This window comes from Rhamphochromis sp. 'chilingali' (assembly GCF_963969265.1).
Source record: "Rhamphochromis sp. 'chilingali' genome assembly, chromosome: 6".
Classification (NCBI taxonomy): Eukaryota; Metazoa; Chordata; class Actinopteri; order Cichliformes; family Cichlidae; genus Rhamphochromis; species Rhamphochromis sp. 'chilingali'.
In genome coordinates this window covers 19,289,745-19,302,804 of record NC_137933.1, presented here as the reverse complement: position 1 = coordinate 19,302,804, position 13,060 = coordinate 19,289,745, and the positions used below count along the sequence as shown (strand labels likewise).

Sequence of the window (13,060 nt, the reverse complement as noted above, 5' to 3'; positions counted from 1 at the left end):
AGCACAGGTCAAAATGTGTACTTTATGGAGCTTTACTTAAATAATAGACATGACTGCTTGAGACAGGTGAATAGAGCAGAAGGGGATGGCAAAAAAAAAAAAAAGTAGAGCAGGAAGTTGGAGGCCTAGCTCTACAGAGTGTGAATGGGCAGAGTGTTTGGAGCAGAGAGCTAGGCCTGTTGGCCAGTTTCCAGTGGGGATAGTGGGTGTCCCTGTGCCAGCTGGCAGCCTGTCTCTCCCATCTGTGGAGCCTAGGAGAGTGTGCAGTAATCTCCTGGAGACAGCGGCTCAGCTCAGGCCAGATTTAAAGGGATATGGCCAGCTGGCCAGGCATGGACAGGTCTGTACCACAGAGAGAAAGGAAGGGCAGGAGAAGGCCACAGAGAAGGGGATGAGTAAATGAGCAGTGATGAAGCAGGTCAGGCGTAGTGGGGAGGATGATATGGGAGCTGAGGATTGGTGGTCAGGGAGCAATAAAGAGCACTGGTAAGAATGATTATAGTCCAGCTGCCAGCAAATTATGGAACTGTAATGTAATGTTCATGCCTGTAACCGTAAATACTACAGCGGGCCTGTGCCAGCTGCAGTAATGTGACATGTACCTGTGTCAATCCTGGCTTATGTACTTCACTGCTCTGCTTCCTTTTTCTCACCGCTCTGTGTCACAAAATTAATGACGCTAATTGAAGAGAGGCTTTGTGCTCAGTCCAGAAAAAGAAATAAAACAAGCTGTAGGCCAAGTAGCTCTGCTTAGCTCTTGGTTTACTCGTCTCTGTGATTGTTGCATATGGTAATCAGACCCCAGCTGGCTTGTTGGCTGCGGTTTGGGCCAGCGCTTCAAAATAAAATCAGACTTAGCAAGTGATTTAATCCAGTATTTAACCTTATTTTTGGTGGGAAAATTTCCAGTGGTATGAGATCATTTCACTTAAGAATTTCCATCGTTTTTCTTTTCTCTCTCTAGAAATTCTTAGTGAGCATTCTTTCAAAGTAAAGCTCTACAAGAACTAGTTGAACATTTGTGATTGATCCTGTGTTTTAGGAAAATGCAGGTTTCGTGACTGAACACGAGGCTTGACAACCTGTCAGAGTGGCTTTTTTTTTTACGCCAGTACAGGTGCCAGGTGAGGAAATGCGAAGGATAAGATGAAGACACTGAGTGATTCAAGCATACAGCTGTGGTCTGACTCCGTACACACAAAATCACTGCAGGCAAACATGTCTCAAAACATAAAGACACTCTCACGCACCTATTGCAGCAATCAGAAACTGGTCATACAGGTACATATCAGAACTATATCTGAAAAGGATGTTGTGTACACATGCAAGCACAGGTGTCATCAGCTCGTACACACAGAGACCTGCACACAGGCGTGCGCGCGCACAAACACACACACACACACACACACATGCCTGAGGCAATCTGAGAAGAATAAGCGAAGCCATGCAAATCCCCAGATGTGCAGGAAGACGGGGGGAAGACAGGGAAGAGAGGATTGGGAGAAGTGGAGTGCCTGGAAGGAGGGGAGAGAGAGGGATTCTGATGGTGAGAAGGGAGCGAGGGGGAGAGAGGGAGGGGACGAGGCGAGGAGGGCTGGGTGTTTACTGCTATTTAAAAGGCAGTGGGTGCTGTGTGCAGATTAATAAACAGGAGGTAATAGCAGAAGGACTCTATATTTATTTTTTATCTTAAATGTTGCTTGTTTGTCGGGCTGGATGAATATTGACTGTGAAATTGGGATCAGGGGCGACACATGCCAGCGCTCGGCCTTATCTCTGGGATGCAGGCAGGCCTGGGGCCGTTATCGCTGTGCCACAGTGGTGTGCCGGCACTCCAGCGCTCTCAAAGCCGCCACATTCCCTTTGTATCTGCCTGGAGAAGCCTGTTTACCTTTCACTGGCTTGATATTCCTATTAGAGCCGCTGACTATTTACTCACTGCCTCCTCCTCTCCCTCCACCGGGCATCGCGCTGTCTCTCATCTCCTCCTCTTTCTTTTTCGCTCTCTCTGTTTGGCTATGCCTATCTTTCTCTTTTTTTTTACTGTTTGTCTCTTTGCAGTATACCTTTTTGTCCTGCCTCTTCTTATGACCTTCACCATGACATAAAGTTCTGGACATGGCTTTGCCTGCTAATAAGCAAGCGGCTATGAACTACAGGGACCACTTTTATAAAGATAATATAGACAAAATGAGGCACATTACATGACAACATGCACAACTGGCCCAAACACTTTAAACCATGAAAACATCAGAGTCCAAAGTTGACGTTTGTTTCGTTTAACGGTGACGTTCAAACTGTCTTTGCTGCCATGGTACTCAAGAAAATATGAATAGTCTCATTCTTCCCTTCTACACAAACAGCAGTGATTTGTGTCGCTGTCTGAGCACTGCCATAATGCAAGGGAAAACACCTTCTATAGAGGCACAAGGGACTAAAGCTGCTGCTGCTTTTCTGTTCCTTTTTCTATCTGGCTCGTGCAGACATGCTATTAGTAGAGCTAACAACAATATTAATAAACGTAATAATAATAGGAGGAGCTGTAGATATAAGTGTAGTCCTTTTCTTCTTATCCTCTTCATCCCATAGTGGGACATAATACCACAGCAACTTCCTTTCATTTAACCCTCTTTCCACATAGCCTATCTCCTTTTGCTCTGCCATGACACTTCTCCTCCAGGTAGTGCAGGGTGTGTCTGGCTTTCTTACGCATGTTGTAGTCATAAAAAAATGCCACTTTATATGCCTATCGTGAATTAATATAACTGGATGCTGTGATAGATTTGAACTGCTGCTGATGTAAGAATGAAGCATCTCGTGCACGCAGGATTTCAGAGTTATCTGACCTTGTTATCATTTAAATGAATTAATAGCGTCATTTTGGTTGTCTTTATCCACGCACACACAAAAGTACAAATAACTCAAATTTATTTGTACACCACAAATGGTCCTGCGACAAGTAGAGCAGTTTATCAGTTAAAGGATTGCATCTTTGAGGAGAAGTGTTTTAACAATAAAATCCAACATAAGGCACGGAAGAATTTAAGAGACATCCGAGTTTTAAAAAATGTGTCTGCCAAGAGGCACCAGATGTGGTGAAAGCCCCAAAGGGATGATTCCTTTAAAGAACTCGCCCTACTATCACCAGGCAGCTGTGTGCACCAGCTTTCATTGCATCACAACCTGCAGGCAAGTACAAGTAAAGCTGAGAGGAATTGAGTTTGGCAGCCAATCAGTTACTTAAAGCTCTCAGAGATTTAACTGGCACACCCACCGATGAGTGAAAAATTAAAGAAACTGCAGTGAGGTGATCTGCCGCTGCTGTTTTGATGTGGGGGACATGTTTGGTTTTGGGTCTCAGAAGAAAGGGTCACAGAAATCAGAGCAAAGTTGTTTCATGCTTTAGCCTGTGATAAAACATTCAAATTCTGATGGGAACAACACCCCAATCCATAAAAGATGAGAGGTCACTAACTCGTTTGATGACTATTAAAGTTTTGTGACTCGTGTACTGTTCTCTTTGTGGTCACCAGATCTTCATCCAACTAAACACCAATGGGAGATTTTTGTCACAGTCATCTTCAAAACACAGACTAAGTGAATATTTGTTTCAAGAGGCTTTTTCAATGAATGCAAAGGTGCTCTATAGCTGTTCTTGCAGCACATGATGGACCAGCACCTCACTAATACCTTTTAATGTCCTTTAATCTGTCACTTATCCGTACGTCAAGAACATCGACGAAAGGCTTGAATTAAGTGACATTGAAATATCCACCATTCTCCTCTCTTCTGCTCTGTTATTCTCTCTTCTCCTCTCCAAAGGGAAGGACATTAAGATTATCAGAGTGATGACTGCCTCTTCTACAACTGCAATCTTCATGGCAGTTTTTTGTTTTATCTCTCGCCCGCATGCAGGATATGCTGAGGGGCTTGAGGCGCACTATGCCGCTTGCCATGCCACGAGGTGGGATAAGGAGCAAACAAACACATGGGCAGCACAGAGCAACCCTGATCAGAGTGTCTGCCAGGGTCCTGATAAGCTGACGGGCAGGAGAGTGTCAGGCGCAGTGGCCCGTGGAAATGGAAGGGACTCAAGTGCAGATTCAAAACCGGAGGCCAGGGGTGAGGTGTAACAAAAGAGATATTTATTTTACAATGCTCAAAGGCTAACAGAAAGTGCAGACTAGAATCAATGAACATAAACTAGATGTCTGAGGCGAGAGAAGATACTGTGATGATAACTAGACGGCAGGGATAACTGAGTGCAGGTACTGGGCAGGGGAAACTGTGGCGGGCCAGGGCACTGAAATAGAGGAGAGAGCAGTCAGGGGAATCCCACAGAGAGCTGCGAGTGAATCTAAGGATAGTACACTGAGCTGTCTTACAAACTTGCAGGTGAGGGTTGCGTGGAGGGGGGAGGCAGGAGAGGTCCAGGTGGGTACTGCATGCAATGCAGGGAGGCAGGCAGGAAAGAATGGCAGCTCCGACACGGAGAGGGATTACCGGCGGCAGCAAACTGGTTTCCAGGAGAGCTTGGTAAGTGGGTTTTCGCGGCTGACGAGAAAAACAGAGATACGGTTAATACATCTGATGAGTCACCAAGGAATGGACGTGAGGCCGAGAACTGACTAAAGTTGGCAGATAATCTGGCGAAGACCAGTTGAGTGCGCCGGTCATAAATACTGCTGGTCCGATTGCCATCAGGTGAGGAACAACAAAGACTCCACCCAGTGGGGAGGAGCTGATGCTGTGGAAAACCACCCAGACCACGACACTACCCCCCCCATCAAGGGTCGACCCCCGGCGACCGAGCCACCCGCGGCCCGCGTCGAGCCCCGTAAAAAGCAGAAAGCAAAGCAGGATCCAAAATCAAGGAACGAGACACCCAGGACCGCTCCTCAGGCCCATAACCCTCCCAGTCCACCAAGAACTGCCGGACCCGTCCCCGCCGACGGACGTCCAGAATGCGCCGGACCGCGAAGGCAGGATGCCCATCCACGAGCCGGGCGGGAGGAGGGGGAGCGGAAGGAGGGCACAACGGACTCACGACCACCGGCTTGACCTGGGAGACGTGAAAGGTCGGGTGAATGCGCAGCGAGGAAGGCAGCTTCAACCGCAGCGCAGAAGGGCTGAGGACCCGCTCCACCTCGAAGGGTCCAATGAAACGCGGGGCCAGCTTACGGGATGCCACCTTGAGGGGAACGTCCTTAGCAGACAACCACACTTTCTGCCCAGGGGAGTAGGCAGGGGCTGCCCTGCGGCGACGGTCCGCGTACAGGCACTGGCGAGCAACGGACCGGCACAACGACCGACGGGTCAACCTCCACGCCCGCTGACAACGTCGGAGATGGTGTTGGACCGAGGGAACCTCGAGGTCGGCCTCCTGGTCGGGGAAGAGAGGCGGCTGGTAACCTATGGAGGCCTCGAAAGGCGAGAGGCCAGTAGCAGAAGACGTAAGCGAATTGTGAGCGTATTCTGCCCATGGCAGCAACGAGGACCATGAGGCGGGGTTGGAGGCAGCGACACAACGGAGGGTGGCCTCCAGTTCCTGGTTGAGCCGTTCGGCCTGCCCATTCGTCTGTGGATGAAATCCTGAGCTCAAGCAGGGTTTAGCCCCGAGAGCGGTGCAGAACGACCTCCACACTCGCGAAATGAACTGAGGGCCCCTATCTGACACGATCTCGCAAGGTATGCCGTGGAGTCTGAAGACCTGCTCAGTCATAATCTTGGCTGTCTCCGTTGCCGTGGGGAGTTTGTTTAGGGCAATGAAGTGTGCAGCTTTGGAGAATCTATCCACCACAGTGAGAATCGTGGTTTTACCTGAGGAGACGGGAAGGCCAGTGACAAAATCCAACGCAATGTGAGACCAGGGGCGATGAGGTATAGTGAGGGGTCGTAAAAGTCCAGCTGGGCGTAGTGAGCTCGATTTGTTACGTGCGCAGACAGGACAGGCAGCTACATATTCTTTGACGTCTTTATCAATAGTCTCCCACCAGAAATACCTTTTAAGGAGTGAGCCTGTTCTCCCCCCACCCGGATGGCAAGAAAATTTGCCCTTGTGGACCCAATCGATCACCTTAGGGCGAGCCACGGTGGGGACATAGCGTCGGTTCGGAGGGCCCGTGCCGGGGTCTGGCTCAGTCTCCAGCGCACGGCGGATGTCCTCCTCCACGTCCCAGGCGACAGAACCGATCCTGACTCCTGCCGGCAAGATTGTGGGTGCATCAGACGGGTCACACACAGGGTTGAACTGGCGGGACAGAGCATCCGGCTTGGTGTTGCGGGTGCCTGGTCGGTAAGAGATGGAAAAGTTAAATCGAGTAAAGAATAGGGACCATCGAGCTTGGCGCGAGTTGAGCCTTTTGGCTGTGCGTAAATAGGTTAAGTTCTTATGGTCGGTCCAAATAGTGAATGGATGCTCTGCTCCCTCAAGTAAATGCCGCCATTCCTCCAGCGCTAGCTTTACAGCAAGCAACTCCCTGTCTCCAACGTCATAATTCCTCTCCGCAGGTGAGAGGCGGCGGGAGAAAAAGGCGCAGGGCTGAAGCTTAGCAGATGAACCTGAACGCTGGGACAACACCGCCCCGACCCCAACGCCTGACGCGTCTACTTCCACGACAAAAGGTTTACTATGATCGGGATGGATTAAGACCGGCGCAGAGGTAAACAGTTCTTTCAACCGGGAGAAGGCGGCGTCGGCCTCTGGACTCCAATGGTAAGGTAGCTTAGAGGAAGTTAGACGAGTTAGGGGAGCGGCTACTTGACTGTAATTCCTGATGAAGCGGCGGTAGAAGTTCGCGAAGCCCAAAAACCCTTGTAAGTGTTTTCGGGAGGTTGGCAGTGGCCATTCCGCTACTGCCTTCACTTTAGCCGGATCTGTCTTCACCTGCCCCCCTGCAAGAATGTAACCCAGAAACGACACAGACGGTGAGTGGAATTCGCATTTCTCGGCTTTGACATATAACTTGTTCTCCAACAACCGCTGGAGTACGGCCCGGACATGGACTCTGTGTTCCTTGAGGTCCTTGGAAAAAATCAGGATGTCGTCGAGGTAAACGAAGACAAAACGATCCAGAAAATCCCTAAGGACATCATTCACTAGGGTTTGAAAAACTGCAGGTGCGTTAGTGAGGCCAAATGGCATGACTAGATACTCGAAATGTCCTAAGTGTGTGTTAAACGCAGTTTTCCACTCATCCCCCTCCCTGATTCTGACTAGGTGATATGCGTTCCTGAGATCCAGTTTGGTAAAAATGGTGGCCCCATGGAGGGGCTCAAAAGCAGAGCTGATGAGTGGTAATGGGTATTTGTTTTTAACCGTGATGTCATTAAGGGGCCGAAAGTCAATGCATGGGCGGAGTGTGCCATCTTTCTTACCCACGAAGAAGAAGCCAGCACCCACAGGGGAAGTTGATGGTCTGATGAGTCCAGCTGCCAGTGAGTCTCTGATGTATTTTTCCATGGCAGCCCGTTCAGGGCGTGACAAGTTGTAGAGGCGGCTGGAAGGTAACGTGGAGCCGGAAAACAAGGTAATGGCACAATCGTAAGGGCGATGGGGTGGCAGGGACAGTGCCTTATCTTTATTAAAAACTTCAGATATGTCATGATATTCGGGGGGAACCGCAGAGAGGTCAGGGGTGCAGTTCTCCTTGCTAGAGGGCTCGGTGGCCCCTGGTGGGGCAGCTGAGACGAGACAGTTTGCGTGACAATATGGGCTCCAACTCACGACCCTCTGTCCCACCCAATCCAGGTGAGGATTATGATGCCTTAGCCATGGGAAACCTAGAATTATGGGCGTGTCAGGGGATTGTGAGGTGTAAAAGATCAGTGTTTCTCTGTGGTTGCCGGAAGTGATCAAGGTAACCGGTGCAGTGCGATGAGTGATGTAAGAAAAGACCTGATCGTTTAATGCCCTAACTGGAATAGACGGATTTAACTCAAAAAGAGGGATCTGAAGCTGTTCAGCAAATCCCCTGTCAATCAAACTTTGCTCGGCCCCTGAATCAACCAGCGCTGATGAGACGTGGGCTCCCTGACCGAGTAAGAGTGTCACAGAAAGCAAAAATCGGGGCTTGGCGTTAACCCTGGTACCGCCCACCCGTACCCCCGGATCTACCGGCGGGCGGTCTCTTTTCCCTTCTTAGGGCAGGAAGAAATCAAATGCTCACCGGAGCCACAATAAAAGCAAGAGTGTGAACGGCGACGCCTCTCTCTCTCTTCCACCGTCAGCTGGTAACGCCCGATCTGCATGGGTTCCGGTTCCGGTTCACCACCCCCCGTGCCAGCAAAGGGAGCGGACGGCTGAACCGGAAGCGGTGGCGGGAGAGAAACGACCGGAGATGACCGCCGCAAGGACCGACGGGAGCTGTAGTCCCTCTCCCACTCTCGCTCCCGCAACCTGCTGTCAATGCGAAGTGTGAGGGAAACCAGCTCCTCAAAATTAGCGGGCTCGTCCCGGGAGGCCAGGTGGTCCTTCATCTCATCGTTGAGGGAGTGCAAATACACCCCGTGTAGAGCCCGATCAGACCAGCCCGCCTCGGCGGCGGCGATGCGGAAATCGATCAGGAAGTCCGCAACGCTCCGCCGTCCCTGACGAAGATGCAACAGCTTCCGCGCCGAACTGCGTTCAGAGGTCGGGTGAGCGAAAGTCTTCTTAAACTCACTCAGAAAGTCGTCATAATGACAAGTCGGTAACGGATGTCTAGCTAGATAAGCCTCTGCCCATGTAAGGGCGCGATCGCGCAGTTTCCCGACTAAATAAGAAATCCGCACGGTTTCAGAAACAAACGAGCGGGGTGAGCGCCCGAACGCTAGCTCGCACTGAAGGAGGAAACCGCTACATCCCCCCCGGCCGCCAGAAAAAGGTTCCGGCCCCGGGGAGGCGGCATCGCGGAACATCGGCGTCTGCAGGGGCTCAGGACCCGCAGCGGGCTGAAGCGGCGGCGGCGCGGATACCGATGCCGACGTACCGGGAACGGGTTCGGGTTCCGGGGCAGTGGCCGACTGAAGGGTCTGAACCGCGGACTGCATCTTCTCCTGCTCGTCGGTGAGTGAGTTAACCTTCGCCAGGAGAAACTGGAGCGCGTCCTCGTGAGTGCCAAGAATGGCGCCCTGTTTTGAGACGGCGGTCCGGATTTGATCCGCTGAGTCCATACACTGGCCAGATTATACTGTCAGGCGCAGTGGCCCGTGGAAATGGAAGGGACTCAAGTGCAGATTCAAAACCGGAGGCCAGGGGTGAGGTGTAACGAAAAGAGATATTTATTTTACAATGCTCAAAGGCTAACAGAAAGTGCAGACTAGAATCAATGAACATAAACTAGATGTCTGAGGCGAGAGAAGATACTGTGATGATAACTAGACGGCAGGGATAACTGAGTGCAGGTACTGGGCAGGGGAAACTGTGGCGGGCCAGGGCACTGAAATAGAGGAGAGAGCAGTCAGGGGAATCCCACAGAGAGCTGCGAGTGAATCTAAGGATAGTACACTGAGCTGTCTTACAAACTTGCAGGTGAGGGTTGCGTGGAGGGGGGAGGCAGGAGAGGTCCAGGTGGGTACTGCATGCAATGCAGGGAGGCAGGCAGGAAAGAATGGCAGCTCCGACACGGAGAGGGATTACCGGCGGCAGCAAACTGGTTTCCAGGAGAGCTTGGTAAGTGGGTTTTCGCGGCTGACGAGAAAAACAGAGATACGGTTAATACATCTGATGAGTCACCAAGGAATGGACGTGAGGCCGAGAACTGACTAAAGTTGGCAGATAATCTGGCGAAGACCAGTTGAGTGCGCCGGTCATAAATACTGCTGGTCCGATTGCCATCAGGTGAGGAACAACAAAGACTCCACCCAGTGGGGAGGAGCTGATGCTGTGGAAAACCACCCAGACCACGACAGAGAGGACAGCAAGAGGTGGAAGGATTGGGTTGTGTTGTGGGGACGTAAGGCTGTTGACAATGGAGAGTACTTTCGGTGTCTGAGCACTAATGTCCGTGACTATCATGCCACGTAGACTTTCTTTTTGGAAAGCGCTGCTGCACAGAGTAAGAAAATACTTCCTGAAGACCAAACTGATCTAAATCTGCAGCAAACAATCCAAACTGTACAACTGTTGTTAAAACATGCAATTATTTAACTTATATTAGCGATATTTATTCAAATATACAGTTAGCCCTGGGACTGGAGTAATCACATTACTGTACAGTGTTACCGAACAGTGCACTCAGAAATGCTGGCTCGTTCTAAGAAAAAAGTGACACAAATCAAGAGTACAGGTCTAAAACCACAAATTGGTCATTCATATTTTTACCCTTATTACGTAATGGGCTGCATGCTTCAAGTTGTGCCCGTTTTACCTTTTGTGGGGTTTAATCCTGTCTAATCCTGTTTAATCACTTTTTGGACACAGAATTTCACAGGACCAGATGATATTACCTTTTTCCCTTCTTTGCAGAATTCAAAATTAAAACAGAGCCTTACGGTTCGAGATTCATAAAGATTAAGTAGTGCACCCTCTTGGGGTATTACAGGATGTGTTTGGTTTGTGTGTATGTGTGTGTTTTGGGTCCTCAACAACCAAAAAAGTGATTTTTTAAGTCTAACTATCTGAACATCTGCCGGCCTTTTTGATGGTTGGTCAATCCATCTGTCTGCTGATTAGTGCACAGCTGTCTGTCTATCCATCTGCCAGTTTTTGGAGCCAAGGTGTAGGGGACATGAGCAACATTAGGGTACCGCCCTGTTATCCTGCAGTTGGAGAGAAGGATGACGTATAGTGGAGTAAATAAAAACACCTGCTTGTCTGCTTTAATAAAAGAAGACTGACAACAAACCCTCTACGCACTCCCAGACACACATTATAATTTGCTGTTACCTGAGAAAACAGTGATTCCACCTTTGGAGATAGCGTGAGGAGCTCAGAGTAAAGATCCTACTCCTTTGCTTTGAAACGAGTCAATTTAGGAGCTTTGGGTATCTGACCAGGATGCCTCATGAGCTTTTCCTATGAGGTGTTTGGGGCATGTACTGCTGGAATGAGACACCCTGCAAAAATAACATCTCTCTGCTTGCTTGGAAAATCCAACTTCTCCAAGTGGATAAGTGTTATCCAGGCAGAGTAAATTTTCAAGGTGCATAGACAACAAAATAAATTCTAAATAATAAAGTGTGAAGAGCTCCAGCAACCTTTGCAGTAAATAGACGAATTTATTTATTGACTGATGCATTTTGGCTCATGGCCTTCTTTAGGGTCAGCATAAAAAACATTCTGGATAATATTTTAAATGGGATCAACATACAAACCATGTAAAACAGCCAGTCATATACATCCACATAGATTTCCACTGGGATATTACTATGTGGTTCTTGAAAATCTCTCTAACGGTGATACAGTAATAAAGTATTTGCATGCGAGCCTATTTCTGTTTTAAATGTTAGATAATCATCTTTATCCATTTCAAAATAAATAAAAATCTCCTAATCATGAAACTAGATTGAAATAATAATCCTCCTTCTTTTCAAATGCAGTATTTCTGACTACATATATTAGAAATTTTACACAGGGCCAGACAGTGTAAGGCTTTTATGGCTTTATTGCTCAGAAACAGTTCCGGTTTGCTTCTATTTATCCTGCTTCCAGTTTCTGTGATGCAAAACAAAATAACTGTTGCTCGACGCTTCATGTTTGCCCCATAGACACGAAGGTGGAGTCAGTCTTCTAACTCTTGGCAAGAAAGCAATGTTTTATAATCTCAAAATGTTCCTTCAAAAACAGAAGACATGCAGTGCTCTCTAACACCATGTTCTCATTATTCATCATCAGTAAATAGATTGCCATGGGTAGGTAATGTGGGTAATGCTATCTCCTATCTCCACTGAAAGGTTTGACAAAAGTAAATATAAAAGGATAAAAGTAAAACACCTTGGACATGTGTTTATTCTGCTACGCTAACCATATGGTGGTGAAGAAGAATAAACAAAGCAAAGAAAGTCTTTGCAAATATTATTTGACCCAACTCCGTTTACAGATCACTGAGCCTTAATTGAAATTGTCAGGCCACACTCACTTCCATGGTACTTATTTCAATACTGAGACAATAACAACATCATGGAGTTCAATGGCTCGCGTTCGTATGTGGCAGTAATATCTGGATCCCTCCTTCTCTCAGTGCAAATCAATGGAGTGAGATGGCCTTTGGCTTCATTTTTCATCTTTAATATTGATTGCTGCTCTACTTTGGAGTGCACTGTCAGTCCAATTACAGAGAATTTAATTGATTTTTCTTCACAAGCTAGGTTAGATTGGATTGGTTTATGTAAAGCAGATCAAACAAAAGTACTCCCTGGACTCACTTCTACTGGTAAAATACAACTCTAATGAGCGGGAGCACCCCGACACTCCACCCCGTACCCCCTCTCCCCTCAACAAAAAAACAACAACAGCTCAGTGTAACAACAGCAGCAGCAATTATTGTAAGAAAACCATTTTGATGATGGCAACAGTGTCACATGACTAATTTTCTACAGTAAAAATGTAATTGCCGAGAATTGTTTTGCTCACTAGAATGGATGGGAGAGGGAGCTGAAACTTGGGCAAAGAGTTGATAATACATACAATTATATGTGATGAATAAAGCAGGTGTCTCTTCATTTGAAAATTCCACAATGACCTTTACAGGAAGCCTCCTCTCATGAAATATACATGACCCTGAACACAATATGTCAAGACAGCTAGACAAGGCTAATTAGCTGCAGGTAAATTCTGAAGGCCTTGCAGACACACACATGCAAGCGTGCACACAAACCTTTTTCAGAGTGCTTGGATTTCTGTGCCACATGATGCTGCCTCACAGCTCTGGTAGTGTTGACCTCACTACATTTTTAAATAGTCTTAGTTGCTGGTAGGCTGAAACTACTGTGGTTGGGATCATCCACTTCACCTCCTCCACCTCATGAACTCAGAATTTTTGGATCTTCCGATTAAAGCTAACAGGGTTACAGTCTTATTTTTGCTCTGCTGTGACTGAACCATTAGTGGTTATTATCCAAAAAAATAACCTGAAGTTCA

At 48.1% G+C, this 13,060-nt stretch overlaps 1 protein-coding gene across 1 annotated transcript; it reads right to left on the bottom strand.

The window, feature by feature from the left end:
* Positions 1-4,786: 4,786 nt before the first annotated feature.
* LOC308398880 (uncharacterized protein) lies at positions 4,787-9,893 on the bottom strand (the record flags this gene model as incomplete). The annotated part of the gene is made up of 4 exons (XM_080885748.1): positions 9,746-9,893; positions 8,169-9,670; positions 7,378-7,683; positions 4,787-6,288 (listed from the first exon to the last, which is right to left on the bottom strand). The coding sequence occupies exons 2-4, from the start codon at positions 9,151-9,153 to the stop codon at positions 4,787-4,789; spliced, it is 2,793 nt and encodes a 930-aa protein (XP_080741874.1). The 5' UTR covers positions 9,154-9,670; positions 9,746-9,893.
* Positions 9,894-13,060: the final 3,167 nt, after the last annotated feature.